General features: G+C 42.0%; 1 protein-coding gene across 2 annotated transcripts in view; it reads left to right on the plus strand.

The window, feature by feature from the left end:
* BBS1 (Bardet-Biedl syndrome 1) overlaps positions 1-16,777 on the plus strand; it is a 331,388-nt gene that overhangs the window by 96,923 nt on the left and 217,688 nt on the right. Inside the window, exons 6-7 of one of the 2 annotated variants that reach the window (XM_044270034.1) lie at positions 3,710-3,748; positions 16,085-16,181. In XM_044270034.1, the coding sequence (XP_044125969.1) occupies positions 3,710-3,748; positions 16,085-16,181 (136 nt within the window). The remainder of the gene's footprint in view (positions 1-3,709; positions 3,749-16,084; positions 16,182-16,777) is intronic. The other variant, XM_044270035.1, reaches the window with a different exon arrangement.

Raw genomic sequence — 16,777 nt, forward strand, 5'->3', positions numbered from 1 at the left:
TATATATGTGTGTATATGTAATATATATATATATATATATATCAGTATAAATCATGTTTTATTACTTGGAAAAATGTATGTTGCTATGAACAAATATTTATACAAATCATGTTTTATTTATATGTATTGTTCTTTCATACACAAATATTGAGATCACTTACTGTATTTATATATAGATCTTCTATTTATATTTTTACGTATGTTATGGATGGAAATGTCAATAATTTATTCTATATTTATTTTGAGTTCCTTTTGGATATATTCTAAACAACTACCTGTTACCTTCCAGATCTGAGGTTTAGTCCTCACCCAATTTTCCACATTTTTTTATTTATTTTTTTTAAATATGATTTCTGTCATATTACAATTGCCTATGAGTGCCTTCTCCTTTTTATCGTTCTCTGCTATTGAATAAAATACATCTGCCAACAAAAACTATTTCAGGCCATATTCATGTTCAGGCCATATTCATGTTCAGGCCATATTCATGTTCAGGCCATATTCATGTTCAGGCCTTAAAGGGGTTGGCTCATCTCGCTGTTACTAAGGCGAGATGAGACAAGGTTCCGACCACCTCCAGGCCGGGAAACAGCAGTGCGCTCCAGCACTCTGCTGTTTCAGTGGCTCTTATAGAATAGCACAACAAGAATTGCTATTCCCCTAACTCACAAACGGCAATGAGAGCCACTGAAACAGCAGAGCGCTGGATTTGGTCGGAACTGTGTCTGATCTCACCTTAGTAACAGAAAACTAATCATTTTTTTTTTTTTTAATTGGGTGACTAAAATAATAGATGGCAGAGTTGCAGTAGACATCGCTTATCTAGACTTTAGTAAATGCTTTTGATACTGTCCCACATAGAAGGCTTATCAATAAATTGCAGTCTTTGTGCTTGGACTCCCGTATTGTTGAATGGATTAGGCAGTGGCTGAGAGTCAATGGAGTATATTCAGGTATATTCATGGTCTTGTTACCAGTGGGGTACCTCAGGGATCTGTTCTGGGACCCATATTGTTTAATATCTTTATCAGCGAAATTGCAGAAGTCCTCGATGGTAAGGTGTGTCTTTTTGCTGATGACACAAAGATTTGTTACAGGGCTGATGTTCCCAAAGGGATACACCAAATGGAAAAGGATTTAGGAAAACTAGAGGAATGGTCAAAAATCTGCCAACTAAAATGTAATGTTGATAAGTGCAAGATAATGCACCTGGGGTGTAAAAACCCAAGAGCAGAATATAAAATCAGTGATACAGTCCTACCCTCAGTATCTGAGGAAAGGGATTTAGGGGTCATTATTTCAGAAGACTTAAAGGTAGGCAGACAATGTCATAGAGCAACAGGAAATGCTAGCAGAATGCTTGGGTGTATAGGGAGAGGCATTATCAGTAGAAAGAGGGAGGTGCTCATGCCGCTCTACAGAGCACTAGTGAGACCTCATTTGGAGTATTGTGCGCAGTACTGGAGACCATATCTCCAGAAGGATATTGATACTTTGGAGAGAGTTCAGAGAAGAGCTACTAAACTGGTACATGGATTGCAGGATAAAACTTACCAGGAAAGATTAAAGGACCTTAACATGTATAGCTTAGAAGAAAGACGAGACAGAGGGGATATGATAGAAACTTTTAAATACATAAAGGGAATCAACAAGGTAAAAGAGGAGAGAATATTTAAAAGAAGAAAAACTGCTACAAGAGGACATCGTTTTAAATTAGAGAGACAAAGGTTTAAAAGTAATATCAGGAAGTATTACTTTACTGAGAGAGTAGTGGATGCATGGAATAGCCTTCCTGCAGAAGTGGCAGCTGCAAATACAGTGAAGGAGTTTAAGCATGCATGGGATAGGCATAAGGCTATCCTTCATATAAGATAGGGCCAGGGGCTATCCGTAGTATTCAGTATATTGGGCAGACTAGATGGGCCAAATGGTTCTTATCTGCCGACACATTCTATGTTTCTATGAGATGAGACAGCCCTTTTAAATCCCAAAAAATCGATGTAGTTTTTTATTGCCACAGATTCCACAAAGAAAAGCTGTGGATTACTTGCATTGAGTTAAATTGGGCTACTCCACATGCGGATTTGCTGGCCTATCAATGGCAGGAATCCTGAATACTGCTGGGATTTCTGCTGCATATTTTCTTGAAGCTTCAAAGTGAACTTGCTTATGTCAAATCTATGCCATTATGAATATGTTAAATCTAAACATAATATGTTGTCAGCAATCCCTACTTGTGTTTAGAACCCTGCCTTGTCAGTCAACTCTTTTTTCGCTGCCTACTATTTCCTTTGGGCAATGATAAAGTGCTGGAATGCAGCTGTAGTACAGCACTTTAGAAATGGGCATCTAGAAAATTCCCAAGACCAAAATGCAGCACATTGAGCAGGAAATAACAGGAGGCAGAGCCAAATGGTATGCACGGTTTGGCCAGTGTGGGCAGAGCTGCTGTCAGTCTGATCTGGAAGGTATTGTCAGACACAGTATGGCTTCAGTATGTGCCAGAGCTGCACTCATGTTTGATTCCAACTGCTTGTGTTGTAGAAGAAAACAGTTCCCACTTCGCTTTTTGTAGTAAAATGAACACAGTGGACATTGAATGTACTCTGTATGGCTGCAAGAACTAACTCGGTCATCTTCTTTTTCCTTCAGGATCTGTCTGCACAGCTGCCTTCAAACCACTTGCCTAGAATTTCCCCTATCATGTTAGTTGGCATCCACAACAAGGTGTGCATAGGTTGTGGACTTCTCAATATCTTTGCTCTGTGTGCCATTATCCATTATCCCTTATGCCTGACATAAGCTTGGTTGCGAAGTCTGTTGAGGAGGAGGTTGCATATATGGCGCAGAAGTCTACAAACTCATGCACACTTTGCTGAGGATGCCAACAGAGTACATTTAGCCGCCCACCGGGTTCTTAAAGAGGATCTCTCACCTCTCCAGACATGTCTGTTGTAGTAACTACTTGCATTTCCGATGTAATGACATTCAATTCCTTTGACTCTATGTTGTGTAATTCCGTTATTCCTGCTAGAAGTTTACAAATAAATTGCCAGCAGTCTACTGTAAAGGTACTGCTAGGTGTTGCCAGTAGCTAGTGTGTTTGACATCACCAGAACAGAGTCAGACTGTGGAGGACACTCCCCCTCCCCCTCTCAACTGGGAACACCCATCTGTACCTTTACTGCGAGCTGCTGCTAATTCATTCATAACTGCTAGTAGAAATAACAAAGAAGTGCCACAACATAGCCATAGGAATAGATGCTTCAGAGCTTTTAATAAATTGGGAACGTAAGTAGTTACTACAACAGACATGTCTGGATTCTGGAGAGGTGACAGGTCGTCTTTAATTTTACTATGAGAAGCAAAGGGTGCAGACAGAGGGGTCCTTGACAGGGTCTCACATGCAGGAGCAGGCAGCAACGCCCTCAATGATATCCCCATCCACTTCCCTTACTATTTATTGTAATCATACATCTTATGTACATCCAACCCTGTTATCTGTTAACTACAAGGGCTAAAAAAACGAAATAATAATTTATTGTCATCAAAATAAAATGTTTCATTGAGGGTGCTGCCACACATGCAAGTTTCACATGTATCGAGTGGGAATAAGGAGCATTGTTTATTCTCATGCTTGCTCAGAAATACTGACAGCTGTATGGATTTAATCTATACATGGCTTTCATAGTATTGTTTTTCCTTACAGAGAAAAAGCAGAAATTCCTCTGTCAGTCAGGTCACTTCGGTATGTATAATCCAGTATGTGCTGATGATTAATTTTATTGTTATGATTACAATCAATTAACCATAAATTTTCACCACGTCTTTGTATTGTAAGGGTATTTTTTAAAGGTGTTATCAGAGACAAAGAAATGCCCCTCATTCTGATTCTACTCCCTACACTGCTCCTGGTCCCCGCACCACCGCTTCTCCTCAAGCAGCCGGTGACGGCGACGAGCCTCCCTAGTGTCACCCGTGATGCTAGAGGGGAGGCTCGTCCCATTCACTGCCTGCCATTGGCTGCTCCCCCTCCCCCGACACTGGATGATTTCATCCACACACGAGGAGAATTGGCGGTGCAGGGAGCCAGGTAAGTAGCTTCATTGTGAGGAGCCTGGGCATATGGGGGGCATTTTTTAGTCTCAGATAACCCCTTTAAGTACTGATTGGTTCTGTCCCTTTAATTCTGTTCCCTTTTCCTATTACTATTCTGTGTGATAATGTGCTTTGTCATGTAGTACCCATCCCCCATTGTGCTGATAAGGACACATTCCTGAGTGATCTCCGAGACATGCTTGATGCACACTGGAGTAGGGCCTGAAGGGAATATCTGTGGTCTGTGCTTCGAGCATTAGAGAGGACTTCAAACCGTTCAGGTTATTTAGGACTTAAAGGAAACCTGTCACCGTGATTTTGGGTATAGAGCTGAGGCCATGGGTTGCTAGATGGCCGCTAGCACATCTGCCATATCCAGTCCCCATAGCTCTGTGTGGTTTTGTTGTATCAAAAAAACGATTTGATACATTTGCAAATTAACCTGAGATGAGTCCTGTCCCTCATCTCGGGGACAGGACTCATCTCAGATTAATTAGCATATGTTTCAATTTTTATTTTTATTTTTTTACACAATTAAAACACACAGAGCTATGGGGACTGGATATTGTGGATGTGTTAGCGGCCATCTAGCAACCCATGGCCTCAGCTCTATACCCAAAATCCCGGTGACAGGTTCCCTTTAACCCATAAAATGTTTGCCTTCTTTCGATTAACTTCACCCCTGCCCATATAATAAATAAGTGCTAGACTGTTTAGCCGCAGTGGCCCATTTCTTTGAAGTTGGTGGATTATAATGACGTAGTGTGGTGGAGTATATTATACAGTTATATTATAGCCATCAACATCTAATGTACTCTCTTTAGGAAGATCTCTAAATTCCTCCTCCTCCCTGTTATTTCCAGCAGGCAGTCAGCTTGTAGCAACGGCCGGGGGTTTGCACCTCCCGTGATCTCCTTCGCTCTGAATTTTACGCCTTCCGCACCCTACCCGAGAACAAACGGCTAATAACTAGAATGAGTAAACAGATGAGTTCTCCAAAAAATCTTTCACAAAAGAAGGGAGATATGTTACACTGAACTGTCTCCATCCTGGATCAGGTAGAAGTACATAACGTCTAAAATACTACAGATAGAGGAAGGGGGGAATATTCCTTGTATGAACAGAGTTGTTCCAGAGAGATCATAACAGAAGCCCTTTGGTATAAAAGCAGATAATGGGCAATTGCCCAGCACGTAGGACATTTTTTTAGAGATGCAAAAGTGTAATTCTGCAATACTGGACCTCTCCCTTCAAGTGGCTAACGTAAAAGAAAATGTTGGATTCCTCCGAGCAGATTTAGATAAATACAAGAACAGATTGGAAAAGTCTGAAAAAAGGGGCTCAGCTGCAGAAGATTTTATGCAGAAATGGATAAAGAAATCGGGGAAGTGAGGAATGAAAATAAAGAAATTAAAGTCAAGTTACTTGATATGGAAAATAGATCTAAAAGAGCCAATAGAAAGTGTTTGCGGTTCCCTGAGAGGTGGAAGGAAAAGATGGGGCCCTTTTTGTGCAAAAATGGGTTAAGGAAATGTTTGGCCATGACTTGTCAAGGTACCCAGATTTTGTAGAACGGGCACATAGATTACCTACAAAAGTACCTTCCCCCCGGTGAGAGATCTAGACCATTATTGGTCAAATTTTTTACATCTAGGGACAAAGATGAAATTCTACGTAGGGCAAGGAAGAAAGGGAAGTTGGACTATAAGGGAACTCATGTGATGTTATTCCCAGATTATGCGAGAGAGACCCAGAAGGACAGAAGTAGATTTATTGAAGTTAAAAAAGAACTCTGCTTGAAGGGGGTGCATACTCACAGTTATTTCCAGCTAAATTAGGTGTGAGTAGAAAGGTAAAATATGGTTTTTCTATACCCCTCAAGAGGCTAAAGAGCGGATGGGGAAAATATACCCTGAGAAATAATGGTTGCGCCGAACGCCCAGGGAGAGTTATGGCTAAGTTAAGAGAGCCAGGGGCTGTTTCAGCCTGATGGGTCAACTGATTTGGGCGGAGGGTGCGGATGGTTTCCTTTCCCTTCTTCCTAGGTGACAGTGAATTTAGGATGGAAACATTTTTATTTTTTTTACCCCTCTGGATCCGTCTGTGGTATCCCACAGAGAATTTTAATTTTATATAACCATCAATTAATAGATGCGTATAGTTTCATGGAATATTAGGGGTTTAGGAACAAGGGTTAAAAGAATTGTTTTTTAAAGGGGTTGTACCTCCTTATTTCAGTCCTCAGTGCATGGCTCCTGGGGCACTTCCTGAGCTGTAGTAGGGGGGAGCAGGCATAAGGCTCTGGGATAATATAATCCCGCCCCTTGACTACACGTGCACGCTTGTGAGGCTGCTAGACTATCTGAAGCACTAGCAGTCTCAGTGGAGCAGCCCTGTACAGATCGTGACAACCTATGGTAAGTGGTTGCAGCGATTTGTATATTACAGGAGAGAATGACAGAGAGGTGGACGGGAACTGGAGCTGCTGTGCATATGCGCAGCCCAGTGCACGCTCACTCCATCAATTCCCGGCCACCAAAAAGGTCGGCTTTTTTCTAGCTGAGCACAATCGCGCCCGCTGCTGCACTGCAGCGGTGGCTGTAACCCCTGGAGAAGAGCAGTGTATAAAGAGGACGAAGAAGTAAGATACTGGGGACCAGAGCCATTTCTGCAAATTCATCTACAGTATTAAGTTACTTATATCAATGTCATGCACATAATAAATATAACTTGATGAGTTGAGAGAACCCCTTTTAATGTAATAAAAAAAAAACTGTTGCCAGCAATTATGTCTCCAAGAAACGCATTTGATTAAAGAAAATAGTAAAGCCTTGGAGAAGCCGTGGGTACAGCAAGCCTTCCATTCGGTGTTCTCTTCTTATTCCAGAGAATTCAATATTTTGATCCATAGGGATATAAAAATTATAATGAAAGGGGTATTAGTGGATAGGGAGGGGCGTTTTGTGTTTTTGGATTGTATCCTTAATTTTATTATTAAGGATACAATCCAAAAACACAAAACATGGGTAAAGCATGGGTAATCACAAGTGTATATATTCCACCCCTCCTTTTCTATAGAGATATTGATGAAACTACATGAATTTTCCATAAATAGAAAGGATAGGACACTTTTGGTAGTAGGGGATTTCAATATGGTTATGGTTAGTATTAGAGAGGATAAGATAGCTGGTGGAGTAAGAGTAAAAATTGATAGATTGAATAGATTGGATCAACACATTAGAGACACATGAGAAGATCCAAAGGGAACTTCAAGATTTTTTGTTTTTAAACGTTGGCACAGCAGGTATTACTATAGTTTGGGAAGCGGGGAAAGCATACATGAGGGGAATGTTTATCGAATATCAGATGAAGGAGATGGAATTAGATGTTAAGAACTGTCAAAAGGAATATGTGGAAAACCAGACAGGAAAACTTTCAAAGATGGGAAATAAAACAAACTAAGTATAAAGACACACAGTATTTGCAGGCTGAACAACAAAGAAAAAATTATGCACAGGCACGGAATTCTCAGGGACATATACCTGGTAAGAGATTAGTGTCAATCATAAATGCACAAAGGGACACCAATTATATTTTTCAGCTGGTTGATGAATATGGATATATGAAAGGCTAATTTCACACTGGTGTTTTGGCTTTCCGTTTGTGAGATCCGTTTTAGGGCTCTCACAAGCGATCCAAAACAAATCAGTTTTGGATCGCAAAGTACAGTTACTAAGGTATAAAAGTAGGTCCCAAGTTGGACTGGAGGAAATAAATGCATTCTTGCATCCGATAGAAATGAAACATTTAACAAAGGACCAGAAACAAGCCCTAGAACCACCAATAACTACAATAAAGATTGATAACATTCTTAAGGCTATCGTTAAAAATAAGTCTCCAGGGCTAGATGGTAATCCCTTCGAGGTTTATGATAGATATAAATAGGTTTTAATGCTTAAATTGCTGGAAATGTGGAATGCTTCTAAAAGCGACAAGATTTTGCCTGCCTCATTAAAGGGATTCTGTCATCAGAAAGTAGGCCGATAACCTAAACATATGGCGAGGTCCGTACTAATACACAGAATCCTAAATTGACCTTATCAAATGCGCCTGTGGCTCTATAATCATATAAAACAGGTTTATATAACCTGTCACAATTGTGTCCAAGGGGACGTCTCACGATAAAATGTGCCCGGCTACAGCCATCTCCTTTCTGTGCCCAGTGCCGCCTTCTGAATCGAAATCTCCGCCCTCCTTTTCATTAGATCCGCCTACCTCAGTTCATCGCCGCCTCTCTAACGTCAGCTCTCCTCAGCCAGATCCCGCGCCTGCGCACTAGGTATCACTCGGCTGTAGGAGGTTGGATGGCTGTAGGCTGTAATTGAGCAGCCAAGGTAGGTTCGATTACAGCCATCCAACCTCCTACAGCCGAGTGATACCTAGTGCGCACGCGCGGGATCTGGCTGGGGAGAGCGGACGTTAGAGAGGCGGCAATGAACTGAGGTAAGCGGATCTAATGAAAAGGAAGGTGGCGATTTCGATTCAGAAGGAGATGCTGGGCACAGAAAGGAGATGTCTGCAGCCGGGCATATTTCATCGCGAGACGTCCCCTTGGACACAATTGTGACGTTAGTGACAGGTTATATAAACCTGTTTTATATGATTATGGAGCCACAGGCGCATTTGATATTAAAACCTGATAAAAACCCTAGTTTAATGGATTCATATTGTCCGATATCCTTGATAAATACAGATAATAAGCTATTGGCGAAAATATTGGCAAATAGATTAAAGGGCGTGGTGGTGTCACTTATACACGAGGATCAGAGAGGGTTTATGCCTGGAAAATCAACATCTGATAACATTCGGAGATGTTTTTGAAATATGCAGTTGAAAGCAAGTAATACAGGCCAACTACTAGTAGTATCAATTAATGCTTCAAAGGGTTTGACACAATAGAATGGCCGTTTTTGGTGGTCACGTTAAAAAAAATTGGGGATAGGAGAAGAGTACATATCTTGGATTACACTTCTTTATACGGATGTTAAAGCCATAATAATAGTAAATGATGAGATATCAGACTTGTTTGGAATACAGAGAGGAGTAAGACAAGGATGTCCTTTATCTCCTTTACTTTTTACTATTGCAGTATAGCCTCTCGCCTCTTTAATAAGACAAGATAAGGATATTAAGGGGTTTGTGTTTGGGAACTGCGAAGAAAAAATCTCATTATATGCAGACGACTTAATGTTATATATAGGATCACATGACTCCTTGTTACGTATATTTGAATTATTCGAGAGGTTCGAGAAAGTAGCCGGATTAAGAATAAAATGGGATAAGTCTGCCTGTATCCCCCTAGATCCATTAGGAGACCTGTACCTGGTCCCTTGGAGATCAAAAAGGTAGGAGAAAATGAAATATCTCGGTATTAAAATAACAGCAGACCCACAGGATTATGTAAAATTAAACAAAATTCCTTTAATAAGCAAAGTAAGAGAAAAGATTCAAGCGTGCAAGAAATTTCCTTTTATCTATGGCATGTAGAATTTCCCTGATTAAAATGCGTTTGTTACCAATGATTAATTATATATTATGGAATGCTCCGATTGAGATCCCCAAAAATATTTTTAACATTTTAGAGAATGTACTTAGTGAGTTAATATGGAGGGGACGTAAGCCTAGAATGAGATTACAATTTTTACAACTTCCTGAAAGTGAGGGAGGATTGTCCGTTCCAGATATAAAGATGTATTTTTTAGCAGGTCAGCTAAAGAATTGCTTGGATTGGGGGGGGGAAACTCTAGTTTGTAGTGCAATCCTAAGTTCGGTGGATACAAATATGTTAAAGAGTGGGATATGTCAAGTATTAGGGACAGGTATCTATCTATAGGACCATACCAAATGTTCAACAACAATGTTATTGATGTATAAAACTCGAACCTTATGGGATCATCTTGGGTTATCTTTAACTTTAATCATTGCTCATCTCTTTACGGGATACCTTACTCTGTCTTAGCTCCGGTAACAGCAGGCAGTGCGGATGGGCGGCGCTCACTCACTGACATCACGCGTCTGCTCCTCCCACTAGGCGGCGCAGGCGCGTGACGTCAGTGAGTGAGTGAGCGCCGCCCGCCTGCACTGCCTGCTGTTACCGGAGCTAAGACAGAGTAAGGTATCCTGTAAAGAGATGAGCAATGATTAAAGTTAAAGTTGCTGATTAGTTTATAAATGTACCCCTGTGAGCGTCGGGGAGGGGGATCTGTGGATGGCATTGTTTAGGGGAGGGGGATCTGTGGATGGCACTGTTTAGGGGAGGGGGATCTGTGGATGGCACTGTTTAGGGGAGGGGGATCTGTGGATGGCACTGTTTAGGGGAGGGGGATCTGTGGATGGCACTGTTTAGGGGAGGGGGATCTGTGGATGGCACTGTTTAGGGGAGGGGGATCTGTGGATGGCACTGTTTAGGGGAGGGGGATCTGTGGATGGCACTGTTTAGAGGAGGGGACCCAGCTCCCTGCTGTTGTGTGCACAAAGCACAGGGCAGCAGGGAGAGTGTAAAGTCCTATTCACCCTAATAGATCTCTATTAGGGTGAATATGACAAGGGTTCTAGCCCTTAAGGAGGCTAATAGTTATTAAATAAAGTAAAAAAAAAGTTTAAACCCCCCCCCCCAAATATAGAAAACAATATATCGCATATCGCAGATGCTTAAAATTATATCGCAATATAGATTTTAGGCCATATCGCCCACCCCTACTGCCACCTATACAGCTACATGTCTGGCTCTCTCAGCTGGAGGAACACCTGGTCTCTGACACCCCCAGAGAGGATCTCCTGGACTCCTTGCCAGTTTTGAAACAGGCCTCTAATTTCCTGGCAGACGCATTTGCCGATCTGGTAAAGTCATTAGCTAGGTCGGTGGCTCTTTCTAATGCGGCACGGAGGTCAGTCTGGTTACGCTCTTGGTCAGGTGATACCGCTTCAAAAAATAAACTCTGCAGTATCCCTTGCGAAGGAGATCATCTTTTCGGTTCTGTCTTAGACGACATTCTGGAAAAGGCCTCTGAAAAAAGGGTTTTCCGCCAGAGTCCAGATTCTTCCAACAGCGTTATTCCTTTCGACCCCAAAGAAAGGGTATACAAGACCGTAGGAAAAACGATCCCTCTAGTTCTTGGGAGTCCTCAAAGGGGAGAGGTAGGAGTTTCCTCTTTAGCCAGGATAAGTCTACAAAACAGTCCCCCCCAATGACGCCATGAGCCCGGTGGGGGCTCTGCGTTTCACCATTTTCAAGGGGGAGTGTCTTCTCCATCTCCAGTTTCAAGTGTTACCTTTTGGCCTGGCCTCAGCACCCAGAGTGTTCACAAAGATTATTGCAGAAATCTCAGCCTTTTTCCACCAGAAGGGGATAAACTTCATACCCTATTTGGATGATTTTATCTTTACAGCAGCCTCCCAGACTCAGCTGCAGCTACAGGTGAAGTTCGTCCTGGAGACCTTAACATCCCTAGGTTGGAAACTAAATCTAGAAAAATCTACTCTACTCTATCACCCGGCCGAAAGATGATCTTTCTAGGTATTCTTCTGGATTCCAGCCAAATGACCTCTTTTCTTCCAGAACAAAAGATCCGGGACATCAAGTCAAAGATTTCTGTCTTTTCACACCAGAGAAAGGTCACGTTCCGAAGGATTATGAAAATTCTGTAACTCATGACGTCGACGATTCCTGCGGTGAGATGGGCCCAGGCTTCAGGAATTCCTGCTAAAACAGTGGAACAAAAGCATCTTCTCCCTGGAAAGGACAGTTACCTTACCTTCAGGGGTAAGACTCTCCTTGCAGTGGTGGCTGAACGAAAAACCTAGTCAAGGGGGTCCCTTGGAGGCTCTCCAATCAAATAGTGGAAACAACAGATGCAAGCGGGGCAGGCTGGGGAGCCCATTGTCAAGGTCAGTTGTTACAGGGGTCCTGGGATGCAGAGACCCTTCCCCTTTCTTCAAACGCCAAAGAGCTTCTGACCGTGTTCTGGCCCTCAAAGCCCTGGCTCCAGTCATCCGAGGACAAAACGTAAAAATCCTCTCCGACCACTCCACCACGGTGGTATATCTCAACAAGCAAAGGGGCACAAGAAGCATTTACCTTTGTCAGATAGCATCTCAGATCTTTTCTTGGGCAGAATCAAACATCCAGTCCATAACCGCGGTCCATCTAAAGGGGGGGCGAGAACACACTAGCAGACTTTCTGAGCAGGAAGAATTTGGCCAGGGGAGTGGAGCCTCAAATAAGCGGTGTTCCAGAACATCTGCAGCAAATGGGGAGTCCCAAGAATAGACCTCTTTGCTTCCCAGAAGAACAAACAGGTGGACCTTTTCTATTCCCTCTCGGCGAAGGACCACCCGGTGAGAGTGGATGCCTTAGCGGGTCCATGGCCATTGGGTCTGCTCTATGCGTTTCCTCCTTTCCAGCTCATACCAAAGGTTCTGGCAAAGATAATAGAGGAACGAGCGTGTCATCCTAGTGGCTCCATACTGGCCCAAAAGGCCTCGGTTCTCCCTCCTTCTGAACCTCTCCAAGGGGCACTTCTGGACCCTTCCTCAGTCTCCGGACCTCTTCCATCAGGGCCCAGCCTGGCATCCGGCCAACTAAAATTGACAGCACGGAATTTGAGCGCTCCATTTTGAAGTCCAAGGGCTTCTCGGATGCAGTTATTTCCACCCTGCTCTCTAGCAGAAAGCAAGTAACTTCCAATATCTACTGGAGAACTTAGAAAACCTTCCTTTAATTTGCCAAGGAATCCTGGAATCCCCCCCCCCCCCTTCCCCCAGATATGAGGGTAATTCTAGACTTCCTTCAGAAGGGACTAGATGAAGGTCTTCGTATCAGTACAATTAAAGTCCAGATTTCATCCCTTAGTGCCTTCTTGGATATGAGATTGGCGGATTTGGATGTGGTCAAGAGGTTCATAAAGGGAGCCAGCAGACTTCACCCAGTTATTAGATCTGCGGTTCCCCCTTTTGGGACCTTAATTTGGTCCTTTCCGTCCTTATGGACCATCTCTTTGAACCTCTCGAGTCAATCCCCCTCAGGTTGCTGTCCTTTAAATCCGCTTTTCTCATAGCTATCACCTCAGCCAGATGAATGGGGGAGATCCATGCTCTTTCATGCAGACCTCCATACCTAACCATCCTTGACGATAGGATTATATTGAGACATGAACCCTCCTTCTTCCCAAAGGTTTTCTCTAAATTCCACTGCCAACAGGAGATTTCCTTACCCACCTTCTGCGCAGGGGTGAAATCTTCAAAAGAATGACGTTTCCACCATCTGGATGTACGCAGATGTATTCTTGCCAATCTGGAAGCCACAAAAGGACTGCGAAAATCCGACCGTCTTCTGGTCCAATATGCAGGCCAAAATAGGGGGCAGGCAGCTTCAAAAATTACTATAGCCCGCTAGATAAGAATGACCATCGCAATGGCCTATACAGTTAAGGGTCTTACTCCTCCAGAGGGTTTAAAAGCCCATTCAACTAGAGCGATTTTCACCTCCTGGGCAGAATCTGCCTCCGCCTCCTTGTCTCAGATCTGCCAGGCCGCTACATGGGCAAATCCTTCCACCTTTTTTAACCACTATAGGTTGGACGTTCAGTCCAATTCGGGTTTGTCGTTCGGACGTAAAGTCCTGTCAGCGGCAGTCCACCCCTTATGGATTCCTTTGTTATTCCTCCTGCTGAAGTGCCGTTGTGGGAGGCGTACGGAAAAGATGATAATTACTCTTACCGGTGATTTTGGGTATAGCCTCCACAACGGCACTGGGTTTTTCCCACCCATTAATTGCTTATATTCTTTTGTCTATTATAACTTGATTTATATCTCCCTACAAATAAACGGTTACTTCTTCAGCATCATCCTGGTTCCTTTGGTACTTACTGGAGAAGGTAATGGGGAGGAGGCATTTAAACTTCTGCTTTCTACGTAGTTTCCTGTCCCTGGGGGCGGGGTACCCTCCTGCTGAAGTGCCGTTGTGGAAGCTATATGGAAAATCCAATTACCCTGAAGAGTAATTATCATCTTTTGAGGGGCATGGCGAGTTCATAGATCTTTTTTTTTTTTTTTGGCACAAGTTAGCGGAAATTTGTATTTATTTTTATTTTTTTCTTCTTACAAAGTCTCATATTCCACTAAGGCCTCATGCACACGACAGTATTGCTTTTTCAGTGTTTTGCGGTCCGTTTTTTACGGATCCGTTGTTCCGTTTTTTGTTTCCGTTGTGTTTCCGTTTCCTTTCCGTTTTTCCGTTCCGTTTTTCCGTATGCCATATACAGTATACAGTAATTACATAGAAAAAATTGGGCTGGGCATAACATTTTCAATAGATGGTTCAGGAAAAAACGGAACGGAAACGGAAGACATACGGATGCATTTCCGTATGTGTTCCGTTTTTTTTGCGGACCCATTGACTTGAATGGAGCCAAGCACCGTGATTTGCGGACAAGTATAGGACATGTTCTATCTTTTCACGGCACGGAAATACTGAAATACTGAAACGGAATGCACACTGAGACACTTCAGTATTTTTTGCTGAACCATTGAAATGAATGGTTCAGTATATGTTCCGTATACTGAGCTCAAAAAACGTCCAGTATACTGAACGCAAAATACTGTCGTGTGCATGAGCCCTAACTTGTGACAAAAAATGAAATCTTACATGAACTCGCCATGCCCCTCACGGAATCCAAATGCGTAAAAATGCCCTGTGAAATCCTAAAGGTACTCATTGGAATTTGGGCCCCTTTGTGCACCTAGGCTGTAAAAAAGTGTCACATGTGGTATCGCCGTACTCAGAAGAAGTAGGGCAATGTGTTTTGGGGTGTATTTTTGCATATACCTATACTGTGTGTGAGAAATATCTCTGTAAATGAAAACTTTAAAAAAAAAAAATAATTTATACGAATTTGTCAATTTACTGAGATATTTCTCTCACCCAGCATGGGTATATGTAAAAATACACCCCAAAACACATTGCCCTACTTCTTCTGAGTACGGCAATACCATGTGTGTGACACTTTTTTGCAGTTTAGGTGCATAAAGGGGCCGAAAGTCCAACGAGTACCTTTAGGCTTTACAGGGTTGCTCACAATTTAGCCCCGCCCAAAATGCCAGAACAGCAAACGCACCCCACAAATGACCCCATTTCGGAAAGTAGACACCCCAAGGTATTCACTGAGGGGCATAGTGAGTCCGTGGGAGATGTAATTTTTTTTTTTGCCAGAAGTTAGCAGAAATGGAAACTTTATTATTATTTTTTTTCTCAGAAAGTGTAATTTTCCGCTACCTTGTGAAAAAAAAAAAAAAAAAATCATACATGAACTCACCATGCCCCTCCGCGAATACTTTGGGGTGTCTTCTTTCTAAAATGGTGTCATTTGGGGGGTATTTATACTATCCTGGCATTCTAGCACCTCAAGAAGCATGACAGGTGCTCAGAAAGTCAGAGCTGCTATAAAATGTGGAAATTCACATTTTGGTACCATAGTTTGTAAACGCTATAACTTTTGCGCAAACCAATAAATATACACTTATTGGATTTTTTTTTTAGCAAAGACATGTAGCACTTGTATAGAAATGTAATTATATTTGAACAATTTTACCAGAAAAAGTTAAAAATTCACTTTTTTTGAGAAAATTGCGGTCTTTTTTGATTAATATCAGAAAAACGAAAAATCTCAGCAGCAATCCAATGACACCAAAAGAAAGCTGTATTTGTGAGAAGAAAAGGAGGTAAAATTTATTTGGGTGCCAAGTTGCATGACCGAGCAATAAACCGTTAAAGTTGTGAAGTGCCGATTTGTAAAAAAGGGCCTGGTCACTAGGGGTATAAACCTGTGGTCCTTAAGTGGTTAATCTCACTTTGTAAATATATTTATTCACTAAGCCAGCGTACGTTTATTCATTGTCAAATCTTTTACTTTCATACACTCTTTTACAGATTCCTTATGCTGGATCAACTGGAAATGGAGGCTTTTGTGAATACGTATAAACAATTGCCACTGAAACGCCAGGTGATACATTTTTATTGTGTAATGGTGCGTTGTGATCCTAATATATTTCCACAAGTGGAGCTCTCTAAGCTGTGCATATGACCAAAAGTAGACAAGCTACTGGCATGGTACAGATGTCTGAGCAATGTGCCGATCTTGTATTAGCTCAGACATCTGAATGTGTTCAAAGGGACTACTGAAGGACATAGAGTATTCTACTCGAGGAGGTAGCTGTTTTGTAAGTGACAGAAATAGGGTGAAAATTAAAAAAAAAAATGTAATGGTAAAAGGAATCGCTAATAATATACATTGTTAGGGCCCTTAAAAATAGACCAATGCAGGACCTTAACCCCTTAGGGACAAAGCATTATTTCACCTTAAGGACCAGACCATTTTTTGCAAATCTGACCAGTGTCACTTTAGGTGCTGATAACTTTAAAACACTTTGACTTATCCAGGCCATTCTGAGATTGTTTTTTCGTCACATATTGTACTTCATGACACTGGTAAAATGAAGTAAAAAAAAATCATTTTTATTTATAAAAAAAAAAACCAAATTTACCAAAAATGTTTAGAAAATTGCAAATTTCCAAGTTTCAATTTCTCTACTTCTATAATACATAGTAATACCTACAGAAATA

Source organism: Bufo gargarizans, chromosome 10, assembly GCF_014858855.1.
Source record: "Bufo gargarizans isolate SCDJY-AF-19 chromosome 10, ASM1485885v1, whole genome shotgun sequence".
Lineage (NCBI taxonomy): Eukaryota > Metazoa > Chordata > Amphibia > Anura > Bufonidae > Bufo > Bufo gargarizans.